The 20,055-nt window shown below is 46.5% G+C and overlaps 1 protein-coding gene across 4 annotated transcripts in view; it reads right to left on the bottom strand.

Annotated features, from left to right (window-relative positions):
- The window catches only part of PLEKHD1 (pleckstrin homology and coiled-coil domain containing D1), a 36,075-nt gene extending 17,383 nt beyond the window's left edge, over nucleotides 1–18,692 (bottom strand). For all 4 annotated transcript variants that reach the window (XR_008822875.1, XR_008822874.1, XM_056345035.1 and 1 more), the window contains exons 1-4: nucleotides 11,994–18,692; nucleotides 3,484–3,577; nucleotides 2,455–2,544; nucleotides 1,857–1,933 (exon numbers count right to left, since the gene is read on the bottom strand). Coding sequence is in view for 2 of the 4 variants with exons in the window: in XM_056345035.1 (XP_056201010.1) it covers nucleotides 1,857–1,933; nucleotides 2,455–2,544; nucleotides 3,484–3,577; nucleotides 11,994–12,142 (410 nt within the window). In the remaining 2 variants the exon portion in view is untranslated. The remainder of the gene's footprint in view (nucleotides 1–1,856; nucleotides 1,934–2,454; nucleotides 2,545–3,483; nucleotides 3,578–11,993) is intronic.
- Between the last annotated feature and the right edge of the window lie 1,363 nt (nucleotides 18,693–20,055).

Genomic DNA, 20,055 nt, shown 5'->3' with positions numbered 1-20,055 from the left:
ATAAATCACACAACCTGTGCTTTTCCTCACACACAGGCTTATCATCAGCACTGATTCGGCCGGCACTGATGCTGCATTGCTCCCCTCCTCTGATGCAAGAACAGAAGCAGGAAGGGAAGGGAAGGGGTCTCAGGCAGATTTCAGCTAGGTGCACGTAGTCTGCTGTACGATAGTAGCCACTGTCTAGCTCCTGTTTTAAACACTGGTGCTGGAATATAGAAGCAAGGACTAAAGAAAATGCTGGCTCTGTGAAGCAGCCACACAGGGCTTGTTTGTGAGACCTCTCCTAAGCTATGCAGCTACACTCCTTCCCTCCCATACACACCTGAAAGATTAATTTGGCCCCCAGATTATTGTCCTCGGCAATAGTCGAGTGAATTGGTGAAGATGAGTGCAGACCTGTGCTATTGAACAAAAAACTTTGAATTACCTAAGGGCTAAATCTGGGTCCCTCCTCCACTGCAGTGTCCAAGCCTGCTTGTGCCGAGTGGGTGACAGGACTCTGCCTTGGGTCTTGTGTCCCCTGGGGCTCATGAAGCATTAATGGACAGCTTTGTGTTGCAGTTCATGCAGTACCATGGAGCCAACAGCTTGCTCCAGCACCGAAGCAGCAGTGCAGAGCTTGGCTTGGGCTGATGCACCATATCACTGCATTCCCCTTTCATTGCAAATGGACATTTTCAGCCTTGCAGCATTGGAATCAGCTGAGATACTGCCTTTACCATGCACACACTGGTATCACAAATTAAACTTGTCTGAAAGAGCGGCTTTTGTCCCTACAGTCGCAAGAGACCACATAAACACACGGTAGTGCAGAAGGAAGGGCAGAGCAAAGCCTCATTGCTTCAAGCCTTGTAGCTGAATAGTAGGCTCTGCTCTACAGGCCCTGGAAGTTCCTACCTGGCTTGGGAAAATCAAATCCCTGTTTAAGTGTTACCTCTTCCTGCACCCGCTGAGAGGAACCTGCTGTGGTTTTGCAGGACAGCTGCTCACTGTACTGTCAGGCTCCTGTGTGCTGAGGGATTGCAGAGCTGGTGTCCGACAGACTGCTAACCCCTCCAGAGCTGTCAGCGGGCTGTGAACGCAGTGTTTTACACATGCAGTGATCAAATCCTCTCACCCCTGTAAGTGGGCTGGAAATGCTTTGCTAACACCTCTTCCCCGGGGATTTAGCCTGGCTCCGTATTTCAGAATTAAACTGTCTTGAGAGGCCAAGCCTCACTGCAGCACGGCCTGAGCGCCCAGGCAGAAGGGATGCACACGCCACAGCCACACGATTGCTGCAGGGCCGTTACTGACATCTCGGCATGACCAGTACTGCTCAGGGGAGCAGAGAGGGGCTGGTGAGGTCCCTGCTCAGCAGCAGCACATAGATCCACATGGGCAGCTGCTCACTAGCTTTGTGCGTGGCCTGTTCTGCTCTTACCTTACCCCAAATTCATGTATTTGCAGTGTAGGGAGGTATTCTGACCCCCACCTTTGTCAAGCCCACACACTTTGCTTCCCAGACAAAATGGACCAGGAGACCTCCTGTTCAGTCCCAGGTCCCACCTCTCTGAGGCAAGAGAGGACAGCAGATGCCACTTGGTGTGTCAGCATTTGACAGATAGCAGCCCGGGATTGTTAACAAAGAGTCATACCATATACAGCACCGCACACCAGGGTAGGAAGCTTTGTGTTAGCTTTAGGGCATTTGCATTTAGGGAAAGAATTGGTCCAGGAGGCAAGTGAAGGTCTTGCTAGTCTTGGAGAGCTTGTCTGCCTCCCCATAGTCCTTCTAGCCAGGCTTCTGCCTCTTTATCCTTTACACATCTATGGAGCAGATCAAAGAGAATAAGGAATAGAAAGAAGCTTACACTTTTCCAGACTCCTGTAGCATCTCCAGCCACTGAGCCTGCTCAAACTCTGATTCAGCTGCTAGAACAATGTTACCCTAGAAGAGGGGAGGGAAGGGGAAAAAAAACTGGGATTAGAGAAGCTGGTGCCTCACACCTCTGTGTACTGGAGGCACAAACTGGACACAGCTAGCACAGCTATGGCAAGAGGAGAGCCCACTGCAGGCTGCCACCTCCGCAGGAGGCACCGTGTGGGAGCAAACATGACCCAAGCCTACCACACATTGGAAAAAGATGTGCACAACAAGCAGTCATGGTAGGAATAAAATGATAGGGCAACGTGAGTTCTAGGGCTCCTGAATACCTTCTACTGGTCTGTTAGTGTCATAAGACCTGCTGCCAGAACAAACAAGTATCCTTGTTGGTTGTCAAAGCAGGAACAGCAGCAAAGCCTTGAGAGGTCTCGGGATGCTAAGACACCCTCTCTCAGGATAGTCTGCCCAGAGACGGTGGGCATAACCTGGTGGGGTGGGGAGGACTGCCAATCCAGCTCTGCTCATCAGCAGTAAAATGTTTTGTGGTGTTTGGGTTTTTCTGAGAGGAAAAGAAGTCTACTTACATGGAAGTCTTCATGTGAGATCCTTATGGCATAAGGCATGTTGGGCTCTTCTCTGGGCTCCACGATGCAGCCTCCCAGGGGTATGACACCCTGGGGATAAACCAGAGTGCTCCAATCAGTCAGCAAAGTCAAATATAACCATTACCCAACGAGGAGCTGAGCTTTCACCCTTGGTCACTTGTGGACTCCTGCCCTGCCTTGGCTATCCCAGGAGGGGCAATACAAACAGTTCCTGAAAAGCAGCAGGACTACCACCACCACCAGGAGAACACCAAGTGGTGTCTGAAATGGGGTAAATGTGACTCTTCTGCATTCAGCCTGGAGGGCAGGCTGCTAGCTGGAACATGGAAGTTGGACCCCTTATTAAAGAAGAGATAGTCTCCCAACAGGGCAGACATTGGAGATTCACTGTCTGGTACCATGAGGGAAGTTGTGCATCCATGAAAGTCACCACCAGTAGGTCAACACCCTACATGTGCTGCATGGGGGTGGATGGGTGGCCAGCTGCCCCTAACCAGGCTGGCTGAAGTCAGCACCTTTGGAAGTACACACGCTTCATCAGCCTCCAGTGAGCAGAGGATAAAAGCAGACTTGGAGTACAGGGTCCCCCCTGTGAGAGCTCTTGGCAGCAGAGCTATGGAGGCTGCTTCTCATGGCTGAGGGCACCTGGGTTAGCAGGGGCTGGCTGTAACAGCTTACAAGTGCAAGTACAGGTTAGGAACAAGCAGCAACCAATGCTGTTAGCCCCACCACTGGCTTTGCCAACAGTATTCTCATAGCCACGAGGTTAGTTGATTTAGAAGATCATGGAAACAAGGGAATCCATATACTAACAGGTAAAAAAAAAAATATTAATGTACCTTCTGAATCATTAAGGAGCCTGAAGAGGTACTGGAATTGTTCTTGTTCTTACTTGAGGCTTCCCTGGATCTGTGCAGTTTGTGACCTACCTCTTCTTCACTTGCTGGGCCCCTGGAGGCGGGGAGCTAGGAACAGAATAATGCCCTCTCCCATGCAAACACTGCTCACCTTGGGGTGGATATTGAAGTATTTATTGCTTTCAAAATTTCTCTTCTCACTCTCAGCATAATAGAGCAGGAAACTTTCCTTAATGATGAAGAACCTTTAAGAGAAATGAAATAAGTTCTGCTAGTACAGAGGCTGCGGTTCACAGCACAAGAATATCTCCACCCAACTAAAGCTGCTCTCTGAGCAGCAGAGTTTAGGATTAGAGGGGAATAGTAAGGTGAGGTGCCTCACTTCTGGTCATAGCCGAGAGCTAGAACTTGGCACTCGGATTTAAGCACAAGTGCTTTGTGCTTGCAGTTTACCATAGCACGCACACACCAGTGTGGAAGGCAAACTATAGCACCATTTACTCACGGGGGAATGGGATGGTGAGTCTGTGTCCAAGCACAGCCAAAGCCTTCAGCATCTTGACCTGTGCATGCTCCACCTAGTCCAAGTGTTGGATTCAATGTTTTGGAAAGAGAGCAGCTTCTTTTTTTAAGGGTCCCTCTCACATGGGCAGCAGCTACAAGCTTTTTTTTGCAGTCCCTCTTTCCTCGCATCTCAGCATAAGCCAGAAGGCAAGTGTTTCCACTGTAACACCAAGTCATATGGCAGGGAGAGTCACAGGCTGGCATCCCCAAAGGACTCTCAAGGCAAAAAATTGGCCACGAGAACACTCAGAAGCAGAAATAAAATTTAGAGGTATTGTTAAGCAGAGTTCTTGGCAAAGTCTCCTGTCAATGACCTTTGTAAATACAAAGGAAATTTAATATTGTTTTTCATACATGCATCACACTAAAATGTGCCTTGTTCTGCTCAGTTAACCTATGGTATGCTCTGATGAACACTGCATAGTAGCCACAAAATACCACAGCTTCTGTAAAACATGCCTTTAATTTACTGGAGCTTGTCCTCAAAACCGTGATTAAAGGAGTGCCACTTTTAGCTTATTTGCAAGTTCAAAATGCCCCTGGGAGAGTCCCTCTTCTCTTCAAAAATTAAGGTCGCACTACCCTGCAGGCAGTGGTACAGAAGAGAGAGATCTGTTACAGCTTAAACTCGGCCTGAATCTCTGCAGCACTCAAAGATACTGAAGAGCAGCTGAAAAAATGGGGACAAGTTTAGTAGGGAAGTTTCAAAGGAGTAAATGACAACGAAAATATATTGCACTGCTCTGTACATGTTTTCTGATATGAGAAAAGAGGGATTTGGAAAGAAAGTGAAAGGCAATAAGCTAAAAATTAATAAAGAATGCCTTTTTACACTGCACAAAACACTGCTGTGTGTATAATTTTCACGTGGTCTCAAGGACCACAGCTCATGAAGAATCTGGAAAGGATAAGGCATTTCTGTGAGGAATGAGAACACACCAGGGAAACCTTCCTGCTTCTGGGCAGAAAGCCTCCACTGAAAGGGATCAGGAAGAGCCTTTCCTGGGCAGCACTTTCCAGTTGTGCAACCTGGGGATTCCTGCACCCTCCTCTGAAGCCACTGTTAGCGGTGGGCTACAGGCTGAGAGGTCTGATCTGCAGGAGCAATTGTAATACCTCCACCCCAGCCCTCTCCTGGAGCAGAGAGCCTGTCAGATGGAGCCAAGCGCTGCCTCCAGCACAGACGAGCACAGCAATTTGGTAACCAGCTTGGTTCCTAAAGCTAAAAAAAAAAAAAAAGGAGTCAAAAAGCTGGCGGAGAATTATCCTTATAATAATACAATAATATATATCATTATAATATATTATATTAGTCATCATCATCATTATTATACTTGGCAGAAAGCTTTACCGCTTCCACCAGCTCCTACTTCTTTCTTTTCTGCTGTGCCTCTGGCAACACAGATGAAATTGCCATGTGCCATAGAAACATGAGCCGTGGGCTCACAGAGGGGCCAAAAAACACAGAACAAAGCTAAACTTCTGAGTGCCTGCAGCAAGTCTGAGCTCTGGACCTACTATGTGCCTGCTCCAAAATGCTTAAAATTGACAGTCATTGAACATGTGCGTATTTACATCCAGAAATCTTTAGAATGTACAAACACCAGCGGCCACTATTGTGCACCAAATTTTTTCTTCTCCTTTCCCACTCCTCTGTACTTGTTCAAGTTGACATCAGAGGTGGGGAGAAGCAGCCAGCTTGCTTCCTCAGCAGGACACTGTCTTCCCATTTGATACTCCAGGAACATCATGGTTGACTGCCTAACCTTGCCTCTTGTTCCTGACCACAGCCTGGCAAAACCTCTCTAAGCAGAACAGCATGACTCGATGCAAAAATCAGTCTTCTGCACTGGGGTCATTTAGTTGCTAGAGGACAAAAAGGTGCTCATTTGCACTGCAGCCTGTCCAGAAAGCTATCCGAGTAGGAATGGTTCACCTTCTACCTTCCACCCAGGGGACCATCTCCCTTCCAGCCTGAGCTCGTGTCCCAGTGCACCTCCCAGAGGAGCTGCATCTAACGTCCCCTCAGCTGGCAAAACAATGCTGACCCCACTGTGGTGGCTGCTCATGCCCTCTCTGTATGATTCTAAGAGGTACCTAAGATGGATAGGGAGATGGACAGTCCATGGGCCCAACTTGCTTCCCCTGTGACGGGAGCCTCCATCCTAAATCACCAGCATCACAGGTCAGGGATCAGAACAGTTTCCTCATGACAGTAGTCAGGGATGGGAAGAAGCAGAGAAGGTGAGGGGCTGTACTATCACACAGCTTTGAGACACTAGCCCATTTACCAGATGTATTAGGGACACCTCTGTGGGACACGTTAACTGATAGAGTGGATTCATCAAGGTCTCACCTCTGTGTGAAACAAGGATTGATATATTTTCAGATACATTTGCCTTAATGGCAAAGGCAGCTGTGGCTGCAGCAGGCTGACCCTGGCCAAGGCAAACATCAGAGACCTCCACAGAGCAGACAGGTCTTGTTTCTGGTTCCTCCCATCCACATCACTTCTGTGAGTAGCAGCCTTGTGCTGTTTCACTTTTCCTCCCACCTCTGATCATTGACTCTGTAAAAAAGTTTCCTTCGGAGTAGATGCATCTTCACTTTGTATCTCTAATGCTTAGTTCAACAAGGACTTTTTTTTTTTTTTTTTTTAAGAGGGATGTGTTACTTCATCTGCACAATAAATACAGAAATAACATCTTTAAAGAACAATCCTGCCTGGTCTATGGCCTGGGCTTGGTCCAGTGGGCCAGAGTGAACCAGATACTGTGGGCACAAATATGAAACTAAGGAAAAAACACACACCACATGAAATGGAGAAAGTCTATTTGTCAATTTTAACAGCCTTTTCAGTCTGAACATCCTTAAGAAACATTTGTAGGACAGGTAAAGATACTGATCTTTAGCTACATGAGATTTTTAATCTAAATGTTAACACCCAGTTAAAGCCAGGCTTTAGTTTGTTTCGTACATACATTTTTGTCTGCTCAGTTCTCTTGATAATCCCCATATTATAGATTACACTGCAGTCGAAAACAAACCAAAACAAAAACAAGAACAAAGCACAGCACGGATCTCTGAGAATTGATGTGCCTCTGGCAGATTAATGAAATTTTAGATCCCTGACCTCACAGATATGGAGAGAATCTGTGGGGGTTTGGAATGAAAAATGTACAAAATAAGAATTGAAAAAATAACAACAAAACTCCACAGCAAATAATGAAGGAAAACCATTGAAAATCTAGTTAGCTGATGGACATAACATATTTATGCTCAGCTCATATTCCCTCATCTATTCTTACCTGGAAGGCAAGGCCTAAACAGCCAAGATCACTGCTTTCACTTTGACTTTCAGTACAAAGTCTCCATGCTACAAGACAAGGGTATTTGATGCAGCACAGTGGAAAGAGGGATGAAGTGAAGGAGTAGAGAAGAGTTGCGAGACTCAAAAGCAAGTTGAAGTTCGAAGCAGCAGCCAGATGAGTAAGAGCAGAAAGGGAAAAAATGGCCAAGGGAAAATGGAGAGAGACACCCAGTTAGGACTGGGACGGTGGGGCTGGACACATATCTGAAATTAGGCACAGATGGGCCAGCAGAAGAAAAAGGGAGTGCTGGAAAAACAGGGAAAGACTTTGAATCCAAACAAGAACCTAAAAAAGAAGAGATTTAAAAACAGAGCGGCATTCAAAGAGCCTGGGGAGAAGCACTGAGGATGAGAGAGGTGAGAAGACCTGGTACAACTACACACCCTCCACGTGCAGCACCAGTAATACAAGAGCCATTCATGCGTCAACTCCTTTGGGTCACCCATCCCCTGTCACTAGATCCTGCACTAAGAAACCACTGAAACCACACTGTAATTAAATGGAAAGAGCAGAGGAACAGCTAGAGAATGACTTGGATGGAAAGCCAGAGATGTGATCTGCCAGGATTAGACACAACAGGTTTATACTGGAGAGGTAGAGATACCTCTGTGTCACAGAGGGCTAAGGAAATTAAAACTAACTAAAACTTTGTAAAAGTTTTTGAAGTGACAATAGCCCATATTAAGTATTTACACCGTAAAACTGCAGCAGTCTCACTGGTCCTTCCTTCCAACAGTGGTTTTCTGGGCACCAGTCCAGGAGCACAGGCAGCAAATCCCAGCTGCTAGGTGAGCTCACTTCTCTCTCCTTGGGGACAGCTCAGGAAAACAACGGGCAAATGCTCTTTATCAGCATGTCAGCTCAGAGACTGCAGTACCTGTCCCTTACTCGTCCTCTCCTGACAGCTCCAGGCTTGCCTGCCTGTCTCCTGCCCCAGCACCTAGCAGTTGGTCTCCAGCCGGGCAGGAGTGGGAAGAGGTGGATGCTTCCTGACAGTGACCAAGTGGGAAGCTCACAAGGTCAAGAAGGAAGCACACGGTCTGCTCGACTCGCAGCTCTCGCTGCCCCTGTGCCACACACACCGCCCTGCAGCTGCGTGCTCTCGAGTTCTTTCAGAGTGGAAAAACAGTCCTAACCAATTATCCTTTCCATCTGTCCTGTGACCACATCCAGTGACCACTGGTAGCCACTCTGCTGGAAAACAACATTACGTGCGTGCTTTGCAGTGCCACAGCCAGGACTGGTCCAAGAAAGAAGTTTCTCTCAACTGGGCTGTTTCCCTCCTTCCAGCAGCAACCTGGCATCTCTGATGCATTTACTCTGAGGTATAAGCATATTTTGTGGGTTGTTTTTTTTCTACTTTATTCAGTTCCTCATGTTCCACCTTGCTTTTCTGGCTCTGGCTGACCACTGAGCAGATGGCCTCCTTGAACTGTCCCACTTCACCCCAAAGTCTCACACCTGAATGGTCACAGTCAGCTTAGAGCCTGGCATTTCTATATGGGGCTGGGATTGTTCTCAGTAGAGAAGGATGTGTCACTTCCTACCTGCAAAGCTACAGCGCTCCCTCCACGCCACATCCAGGGCAGGTACGTACCTTGTCCGCTTCACTCCAGACTCTGTGTGAGGCTGATGCTGTTACCAGTACAACTTTTGTAGTAGGGAAGAAACTAAACTGTTGTTAATTAGAAGGAAAAACGGGGTGCAGTTTGGTGGCCAGAAGAGCACCGTAAGTCAAGGACTAAGAACATGACTTTCCAAAGCCACTCCAGCAGTGACCCAAGCTTAGACTGGTCAAAACCTCTAGTAAACTCAGAAGCGTCTCTCTTGGAAGTATATCACTTTACAAGGGAAAAAAATTCACATTAGAAATAGAACTTCTTCTCTTGGAGGGATAGGAGCTAGGATGCTGCTAATGGCATTTCGAAATCAAGCTCTATAAGGCAGCATGCTCAGACGCCAGCCCTGACAGGTCCAGCCATGCTGGTCCAGTGCCAGCAGCCCCTAGCCCACCCTCGGTCAGTACAGCGCACAAATGCTTCGGCTGCAGGACAGACCATGGCGTGGGCCAGGCAAAGGGCTGAAAGTGCTCCAGACAACTGCATCGTGGCAAGTCTTGCTGTTCTCACAGCTGCCATCAGATGCCAGCCCTGACTAAAACAAGGCTATGCCATCCCTCTCTGCTCCCTGCAAAACTCGACTGCTGAGAAATCCCCAAACCTGGGATTTCAATCACCAAAGCACCGTGCCTGGATTTTTTATCTAGATTCATTATCCAGCCAGCCTCCATCCTTCCCTTAAACACTTGCTTTTTTTTCCTCAGTGTCTGCAGCAGCACTGTTGTTACAGCCAAATGAATGGGACCAAGCCAGTAACTATTATGAATCTCTTAACAGCCACGCAGACCCATCTGCATGTCTGATGGCCTGATGTGATCAACCCTCCTGTTACATGCTGTTTTCTCTCCCGTAGCTTGGAAAGGCTTTCCTCAGAACAGGGAGTAGTACTATGGTCCAGTTCAAGACTTCAGTACAAAATCTACATTGCTTAGAGATCAGATCCTCAACTGTATCTAGCAATAGTCAGTTATTTCTCTTAGTTTAACTGGACTGGGAAACATCTTTTCATAAACTCATGCACTTGACCAGCTACATCTTGCTGTACATAGCAGGTAGGTGAGGGGGAATGGATGAATTGCTCCTTATCCCCCCATAATGATTGACAAAAAGAGTCTTGCATGTGAAAAATCTTCACAGCAAATCTCTCTTGTGATTAAAAAAATATCTTACCACTCCTTCTGTTCCAGTCTCTTTACTCCAGAAATCCCTTCCTTCCAAACCCTACAGATTCCCTGTGGTCACCCAGGACCCTCAGCTGCCACGCTTGCAGCTATCCTTCCACATCATCCCTGCCCCACGGTCACTTCCCCAGCTCTTCCCACCTACTATCACTAAAATATTTACCACTTGCTGAAGACGGGGATGACTTCTAGGAATAGAACAGCACTAAATAAATAATGACAGAGAGCGCAGAGATGGGCCATTTGCCTGCAAGAAATTTTTATTAGGAAGCAGAAAGCCTTTTAAGAAAATCCACTCCAATGCAAATTACTTTCCCCTTCGTTATTGTGTCCACTTCTTTTCCGTACCAGTCATGTGAATTTCCAGACATAATTCATTTAAATATCAAAGTTTGGGAGCTAAGTAGGTAGTAACAGGTTTTTTTGAGGGGGGAGGCCATGGAGAAATACAGAATAAAACCTGCACACAGGTCAAAGATTGCTACAAAGAAAACTGCTTTCCAAGCAACGTTTAGCTATTTTTCAGGACATGCCACTTTCATGGGTTTAAATTGGACAGCACTGTGTTTACTACACATAGCAAAACCAGGAACACTGGGGTTAGAAATGAATTTGTTGTGTTGTGTCTACATTGCAGACTGCAGCAAAAAGGTACCCACAAAAGGGAAGTACCAGAGGTAGCCAACAGACATTGCTTGTGTGCAAGTTAATTTATTCTTCCAAAAAGCCTTGAGACACGCTGTGCTACAAAGGCTACAAAACCGACTTTCAGGCTTCCTGTGCTGCCTTTTGTTTATGACTCATTTGTGCCTTTCCCCAGTGGAAGGGTAAAGGAGAAAACAGTATCACTTTGCTTTCCTGGCAGACTTCTTCACCTACAGATATCAAACTAGTAAAGGTGGGTAAGTGCTGCTACCCTTTTATAGATCATGACAACAAATCCTGACTCACAAAACATATCTCTGGCAGTAGTAGGGTGAAAATGCAAGCTTCTCAGCTGCTAGTCTTCTAGCTGAATCATTTGCCAATGATTTCTATCAGCAGTGACATTAATCTGCCATCCAGAAATGCTGGAAGGCTTAATCCATTGGATCACGTATCCCCCAGTGAGCAATGAAAAAGAGCTGTACCATGCTTCTGTGCAAGTACCCATGCATAAACAGTCGTGCCTCATCATTTGACATCCAGCAGAAAACTCTTCTGCGAGATTCAGCGATTCGCATAAAGAAACTACAACTTTAAACCTCAAACCGACCCATTACTTCAGCATTACAGAGTATACTTCTATCCTTGGTAAAAGGTTATAGCAGATGCTTTTCCGCCCCAAATTTCCTGGCTGCCAATACACAACACACAGCAGCTTACAACTCCCTAGCACCAGATGGGAGAGAATTCAGAGCCACCTTCTCCCCAGGGAAGAGAGCCTGCATTTGCTGTTCCAAGCGTGCCATCACTGTCCAGCAGCACAGCAGTACTGACGCTGGTCCACAACTCCCTGCAGGTCATACACATGCACACACGCAGTCCCACATGCAGTCAGTTCAGCCTAGCCATCTCACACCCGTAGGGCTCAAAGAGCTTTAACAAGTACTAACGAACAAACTCAAGCAGTTTAGGGGCCAAATATATGAGCCAACTCTTCTTCTTTCATGAAATGATCCTAAGGCAATTATCCAGGAGGGGCAGCTAGTCCCTATGGCCACCCTAAAGCACATGTAGCACGGGGTCTGAGGGGATAAAGAAGAACAATGAGGTGCCATGTATGTAAAGCAAACTCAGCGCAGCAGGGAAGCTCTGCCTGAAGTCTCACCCCTAGTCTCTGCCTGGCTAGCTGCACTTGAAGAGCCAAGCCCTCAGGCTCTAACTTACCCCAGCACCCTTAGGCTTTTTACTTCACCTGAGCATCCCGCAGCAACTGCAGCTTACCTCCTGGACCATTTGGCTGACTGCCTCCCGAAGGGTCTCTTCCAGAGTACACCATACAGCTGCACTTTGGTGCTGATGTCCAGAGCATCTGAGTCTGCCTGCTCCATGGATGGAGAAGGGGATACAGAACTGGATTTTGAAGCGAACATGATAGATGGACCTGGTTCTAACTCTCCCCCTCTGCGTGGCAGCTCAGGGAATCCGATTAAATGCAATGAACCAGAAGGACGTAACCAGGCATTCCAAGCGGCAGACGGAGAGACTGGGCTATTTTGAATCAATAACTTGACTGCTCAGCACTCAGTCAATAATTCTCTCCCTGATGCACAGATGATGAGAGTTCCCTCGTTGCACATTACTTCCTGATGCATTACAGACAGCACACATCCCAGCTCAAGGGAGGAAAAAAAAGGGGGGGAAAAAAAAAAAAAAAAAAAAAAGAGTGAAGAGAGCCAGAGATCAGGAACACAGAGAGGCAGAAAGAGCTCAGAGAGAAAGCTCCCAGCAATAACATAAGCCAAAATATCTTTGCACCACAGCCAGCTTGGAAGGTTATTTCACTCAACGTTGCGGCACCTCCGGCACAAATCAGGGTGAGATGGATGTTTTAACATAGAGCATCTCTCCCTCTGACACATACCCCCAAAATCTTGCACTTGGAGACAGGTTCTTCTCATTTGTCCCAAAAAAAGGGGAGCAGAGCAGGTGGGAGCCAGCAAGTTCAATTAGTTCCCCTCTGCCATCAGGAGGTTTTTGCTGTGCCAGCCTGGCACTGCCCACCCGAGTTCACAGGGCTGCTGGGTTTGCACTGGGCAGTGTCCGTGCTGCACGCCTTGCTCAGCCTTAAAGGGCCACGGCTGATCACATTCTGCCTCCATGCCTTACTGCACCTTGGAGATGTGGCAAGCACAGCCTCTGCCTTGCCTCTTAGGTACAAGCTCCTTCTTGGCCACAGCACAGAGACAAGAATATATCACACAGTTCGGGCAAGTCTCCGTTCATCTCCTGTTTAGCAGTCCCACAACAAGCTTTTTTTTTCTGGTTCCCTAAGTCCTTGTTCCTCTCTTGAGACCATTCCTCCCTACACAGTCCTCCAAAAGAACCCTGTCTACTGTAATGCCCACAGGAAAGGACATTAGCATCTTACTGCTCCTTCCCGCATTGTGCCTTCCCTCCAGGATTAGGATTTGGGGAAGAACTGCCTGTATTGTCCCTGGTAAAGCATCTGGAGTTTTGGGGTATCACGTCACCAATACAGACACATACATTGTATGAGGCATCTGCTCCTGTTTTAACCTGTGCCGTCCTGTGTGTATTGATTTTGATGCTATAATTGCTCAGCGTCAGCCCTTCCCAATGCAGTTACTCGGAAGTGACACTGCAGACACATGGTCCTTTCCCATTCCTGGAGATCAGAAGCCTGGGACGTGCCAGAGGCTGGATCCCAGCACTGGACACACGCTCACTGGGCCTTACACGGTCACAGGCACTTGCAAAGCATCTCGAACAGAGGAAACGCAGACAGCCTGCCTCAAGCTCCCAGGCTGCACTTGATATTAAAGAAATGATAGATGCAGGCCCCTGACAAAAGTCACAATTGATTGCTAGATAAGAGAGTCAGCAAACTCAGTGCTTTCTCACTTTCACTCTGGACCTGGCTTTGACTGGCCTTTTGGTCCCAGACAGGATGCGTCCCAAGCAGCATCAAAGCCCATCTCAGAGTGACATTAAGGGAGAGGGTGGAGAACAGGGGAGAGCAGCAGATACTACCACCATCTCACCTGAGCCTCAGCTCCTGTATACAGCACTGCATTGCAGAAAAGTATTAATGCTGTACTGACCATGCCACACACCGCATTGAGAAGAAAACCCTACTCATAACCAGAAGAGGGAAAAGTTTCCCTGGAATTATGTTGCACAACGAGGAAAAAGGATTCTGAGCTCAACAGTATCACCTGAATTTACAGACGTGCAGTGAAAAGCCACAGAGCTCCTGTGTAAGGATGACTCAGTGGCCCTGCTATTGTACTGCACCAGAGAGGCAAAGATCTAATAGTAGTTACCTGTGGTGAGGAAAAGCAGATTTTCATCCTTTGCTTCTTTACTTAGTTTTATCTTGCAGAGACCAAGAGCTCCCCTGGAGCTGCCCACTCTAAAGAATTTGCTGTGGCTACTCAGTCCTTTGCTTGTCCTAGAGGTGTCCAGATGAAACAATATCTCATTTTTTTATTGTTTGAAGCTAGAGACAGCTGCCTAACCAGCTGCACCACTCAGGCAGCCCCAGCTGCCCAGATCCCAGTCCCAGGTCTGAGGCTGTGGGAGGGTGCAGTGGCCATGGGAGCACTCCTCATCACGGAGGGCAGCTGCACCCCTATGCACAGGGGCAGGGAAGAACAAATCTTTCTCCAAGAAGGTTTTATTGCAATGTTCAGAGCTGGTAAGCTTGCTGCTTAGCATGCACACCACCTGTGTCTCTGTTTACCTTTCCTAGAGCATTTTACAACATTATTCAACTCAATCCCAAATGTGCCAGCAGCAATAGAGGGTTACCAAGGACATGGTTTGATCAGGTGACACAGGTCAGCAACGATGGCTTAGCCAGCTCTGCTGGAAGCTTTTTGCACAGAAAACATCAAAGTCAAGTCGAGGACTACCCATGAGACACATACACACGCCACATTGAGTAGCACGGGCTACATAAAAGGCCAGCTCAGCATTAATGACCTCCTTGCCCTTTGCAACCCATGGTGCCTGAACACTCTAATGTAGCAAACAGATCAGAGACAAAGTTTAGAGCATTTATTCTGGGGGTCAGCACCCATTGCTCATTGTCCTGTTAATTTTGAGCATAGCAAGAGCGTTGTTGCCTTTGTAACAATGGTGTGGAAGCAAAGGTCAGTGCACCAGGAACAGTTTCCATCCCTGGCAAAGTCCCTGCCTGACTTAAGCATGTAACTTGAGTTCTCTCAGCCACAGTTCCTCACCTATGACACTGCTAAATCCAGAACATCACAGGAATATACGCACCCACGCAGTAGTTTCGGTACAACGGCCAGCAAAAAAAACCCCCAAACTTCTGCAAAAGAGAAGGATTTGTTAGTTTCCTTGGCAGAATAATGGAGGAGAGAAATGTAATACCTCTACATATTAACACAGGTAAACACCTGGAGCACCATCAACACTTTCAAGATCTGACAAAACGGTCCAGCAAGAAGCAGGTGAGACCCAGGCCTGTTGGCTGCCCACTATGGAGAAGCACACTCCTTAGCCGTTCCAACACCAGTTAGTACATCTGAACTCTCACTACAAGTTTCTAAAACAGCCTTAGGTGCAGGACTACTTTCCACAAGGTGTTTCTCAACTGTGGAAGTTTACATATTGATTGCAGTCCACTTTTTTTTTACCCACTTTGTTCCCTCTGGTCAAAAGAGGGAAAGAAGCCATAGGCTCAACTTTAAAGCAATAAATACATACCCAGAAAAATGGGATTTCACTAAAACATGTTTTTATTTAGTCTAAAGTCCATAAAATGCCCAGCATACACACAGAGACCATAGTTGCTCTTGCACACAGATTCAGTGCTCCCTTTATCCCTGCCATTATTATGAACATTGAAGGCAAAGCCTTAAGGAGGTAAGGACACTATCATTAGGACTTAATTCAGGAGTGGAAACCGCAGGGACCACAGCACTGATGTTCTTCACACCCTTCACCTATACACTGCTATACTCCTCAGCTCTAATTTGCAGCAGGCTCCTCTCCGAATTTCCTTTTCCTGGCCCTGCTCACAGCCATCAGGGCAAAATCGGGCTCCTGCTGTGCATATGAACAGAACAGGAGCAAGACATACTTCTCACCTCCTTCCTATCAGCATTCTCAAGTGGCTACCTAAATAGAGGCACAAAGATCTGCTGGTGCCATCTATCACTGCAGGAGACCACGACAGCTCTACTGCAAACACACTGTTCAGGAGGGCCACCAGCCAGATGGAAGAGAAACTGCCTGGCAAGGAAGGACAGTGACAACACAAAATATAGCAGGCTAAGAGGGCTATCTCCTCCCTCCCCCATCCCCATTTACCCTCCAGCAAGCCGTGCTGCCACACGGCTTTGTACACGAGGCCTCTTTCATACCCTCTTTCATACTGATGAAGCCCAGGCTGCAGGGACAAGCACAGAAAAAACTCCCAGGCAGACCCATTGCTTTGCCCTCCATGTGCACCAAATCACGGTCACGTGAAGCATCTGCACGGAGCAGACACCAGGAGCACGAAGTTTTGTTCAGTTTCAGTCGTCCCTCAGTTTCTCAGTCAGAAAGAAAAGTGAACATGGGAAATCCATTGCCGTCCTAAAACATGGACTTGTTCTGCTTATAGCTTCACCCTCCAGAGGCAACGAGAGCTTGACTAAGGTGTTACAGTAAGAGTCGTTCAGATTAGTACTAAAGGCTTGTAAGCAGATTTTAGCAGCTCTCTTCAGCCCACTATAACCACAAGTACCTCATTTGAAGTGTTTCTTCAGACTGCAGAAGCCCATTAACTCCCAGATTCCAATTAACTACAACCATATATTATAAAGCAATTACCACTTCAGACACTGGATGGGCATACAGATAGAGAACGAGCCTTTCCCCCCATTCTATTTATTCCACCTCTGTTGTAAATTTTCTCAATACTATATAGCTGTGGTGTCAGTCAGCATGATACAGCTTACTTTTAATTAGCTCTACAAGTTTTCTGAATGCGGCATTTTTCTTAAACCCCCCCTCCACCGTAAGGGTTTGTTAATCTCTAAACATCTCAGACAAGAGGGAGAAGTGCTGTGATAAGGAGGGTGGAATGCTGTGCAATTCTGCCTGCAGGGGTACTTGGATAAGGCTTGCCCAGATCCATACAAGAATGGCTTAATTTGTAAAGTGGAACAATAGATGACAGCTCCTATCTTCTCGCTGCTGTGCTCATCTCTAATGAGCCTCTGACAAAAATGCTGATGAACAGGTTTTTTCTTTAACAAACGAAGGAAGACTCTACAGCCATCATCAGGAAAGCTGCAACTCTACAGCTTCTCAATATTCAAGTTTTTGGTGGTAACTCTTGTAATAAATGTGGCAAAAACACTTCCTTGCATCTCCTGAAGGATTTACAACAGACCGCAGTGGTTAAGCCTCCAGCTATTGAGGGGGCATTTTTATAAAACACATGAAAAAAATGCTAATATACTGCATAATGCTTCACCATTAAAACTGAACTTTACTTGCCAAAAACCCAAGAACCTACCTGGCAAAATACCGGCTTCCCATCCTTACTGCACTGCATCTGCCTGTACTAGCCATAATAGCAACCCTGTCATTTGTTTCAGTTCTCCTACTGACTTTACGTCAATCAAATTCTCTTGTGATTAAGCCAACATAATGAGATTACACTTTTTCCTAAACACTCAAGTCCTATGAGGTACAAGAGACATCAAAAGCAAGCAATTAGCTGAGAAGATTGTATATTGCTTGAGTGAAATAGCTAAAACGCTGTGTCACGGGATCTTAGGTAAGTCTGTAGATAGCAATTGCAGGAGAAAGACCTAAACCGTTTTCTTTATGGAATTGCTTATAGTCACCATCAAGCTTATCTCTTAAATAGATAGATGAAGTTCGGGAATGTATACATCACCCATCCTGTAGCAGCATCATTCCCCTTTCTCTTTTCTGAGAACATTATGTCTAAAACCCAATCCCACTTTCAGGGCAGCTGGAGAGTATGGAAAGCAAGAATATCTATAAACTGTGTCAAGTCAGCAGCTATAGGAGGGATCTCATCAATGTATACAAACACCTGAAAGGAGGGTGCAGAGGATGAAGTCAGACTCTTTGGCGATGCCCAGTGACAGGACAAGAGGCATTGAAACACAGATTCCCTCTGAACACTTACTGCGAGTGTTACTGAGCACTGGCATAAGCTGCCCAGAGAGATTGCGGAGTCTTCCACTGTGGAGATATAAAAAAAAACATCTGGACACAGTCCTGGGCAACTGGTTCTAGGTGGCCCTAGTAAGGGTGTTTCTGGACCAGATGATCTCGAGGTCCCCTCCAGCCTCCACCACCCTGCAATCAGTGCTCGCAGCTGCACTCAATTCCTGCCCTCCCACCACGCACTACAGAATCCAGCACACTACCAGGTGCCATCCTCAAATCAGGGAGGTGAAGGCAAGTCCTCACCTACCTACCTGCAAGCTGCTTAAGGCCTTGCCTCATTCTCTTAAGATTGCTTTTAAAGCATTAACACTCCCTGAACTGCTCCGCTGACAGCTTTATCTGGTATGGTCAAGTGATAGTTTCACCGCTTGCAAAACCCAGATCTACACACAGATCTGAAAAGCCTACCCAGGTGCTTCCTTAGGGACTGCCTTGTGACAGGGAGTCGACTTCCTAGTTATTCCACAGATTCGAACTCTGCTTTTCATCCTTGCCCTAAATCCTGGTAGTAATCATAGGATACTGCAGTGGTAATAACTTTCCTCTGCAAACCCCCAAAAGCACACACACAACAGGACACGCTTTGGTAAGAGACAAGCACTTTTCTGGTTTTTGCACAGCATTTGCTCCTTCAATTTATCCATTCGTTTGTGCCCTATGTGTTAAATCTAGTCCCAATCAAGTCTTGTAAATTAAGATTTTTACTGAAAAGTGTCTAACTGTGGCCATTCTTCTTGAAGTGTCTAACTGTGGCCATTCTTCTTGAAGTTGCATCTTCTAAAAAAAATAATTCAGTGTTTTGTATGAAAAGTTTGCTCCTTCTACAATCACAGCCCACAGTGCAACTCACTGGATTTTTCTGAGAAACTTTTAATAAAATCCGTAAACCCTAAAAATATGGCCCAGTGTCTTAGTGGGGAAAAAACCCCCACAACTGTCCTGCAAATTATTGCACAGAAAAGAAAACAGAACTAATTTTCAAAGCTCTCCTCATATTCCCTCCCGGAGCACCTCTTGGAGACCACTACGAAAATTTAATTTCCAAGTATTCTTTGTAAGTCAAAATTGTCAGAGGCAAACAAAACCCCTCCAGAGAAATTTAGGACCCTGAGAGTACAATTTTTCTTCACAGCAAGAACAGAATTCACTCCCACTTAGTTACCACCCCCACTGGCATTAGAGAGAAAACTTAGTGTGGCTTAACACCAATTTTCATTTAATCATACACTGCAGGAAGAAGGTAAGCTGCCTTCCAGAAAAAAAACAATTAGTGAAGACAGAGCAATCCCAAAGAGCTCTGAACAGGTAAGCAGTAGGATTCATAGGGCAGCCACAACAAAAGTTGAGCTGTGACTTTGTGCCCGAAAACAGCGAGAAGATGGGAGCAAAAACAAGCGTACCAACTAAGAACAGGGGCAAGAAAGATTATTTCACCAGCAGTTTTCCCCCATAACTGCAAGAACAAAAAGCAGGTTAGGTTTTTCTTCACATCCTTGCACACATATTTAAAGTTGACTTTTAATCCAAATCACACAGAGGCACATACGTACGGTAAAGGATACTTTGTCAACTCTCAAAAAAGAATGGAGGGACTTTGTGTTTGCATTTTAGGTTTGGGGCTGACTAGTGAAATTGTTTTCACTCCGTCCTGTGCTCTCAATTGATTTTAGCTTTGTCCCATCCTCCAGCCTTTTAACAGTGGCCTGGAGCAATCTTGAGCCGATCACTTCCCTATGGCACTCCAAAGAGGTCTCTGCCTCCTAAGCTTCAGCGGTTTCCCTGAGGGTGGGGGAAGAGGTAGCTTCAGTGCAATGCCAACTCCTAAACACTCTGTGGGAGACAGAAATTATCAAACGCCCCTCTCAAGCAGAGCTGTCAAACCATTTCTGTGTTTGTACCTCTGAACTCATTCATACCCATGTCCAAAACAACCTGCTAGACTGCCTCCCAACACGCAGTTTCACACTTCAGGTTTCCAGGAGGTGCTCACACATTATGAGGAAAAGCAGCAAATACACTTGTAAAAATAAAATGTACTGTCTGCACCGCTTGCATCCCATTTAAGACACTCATTTCGCTTTGTCAGAGCTGTCACAAA

Source organism: Falco biarmicus, chromosome 7, assembly GCF_023638135.1.
Source record: "Falco biarmicus isolate bFalBia1 chromosome 7, bFalBia1.pri, whole genome shotgun sequence".
Lineage (NCBI taxonomy): Eukaryota > Metazoa > Chordata > Aves > Falconiformes > Falconidae > Falco > Falco biarmicus.
The sequence above is the reverse complement of the archived record's forward strand: the minus strand, read 5'-3'. Positions and strand labels throughout refer to the sequence as shown.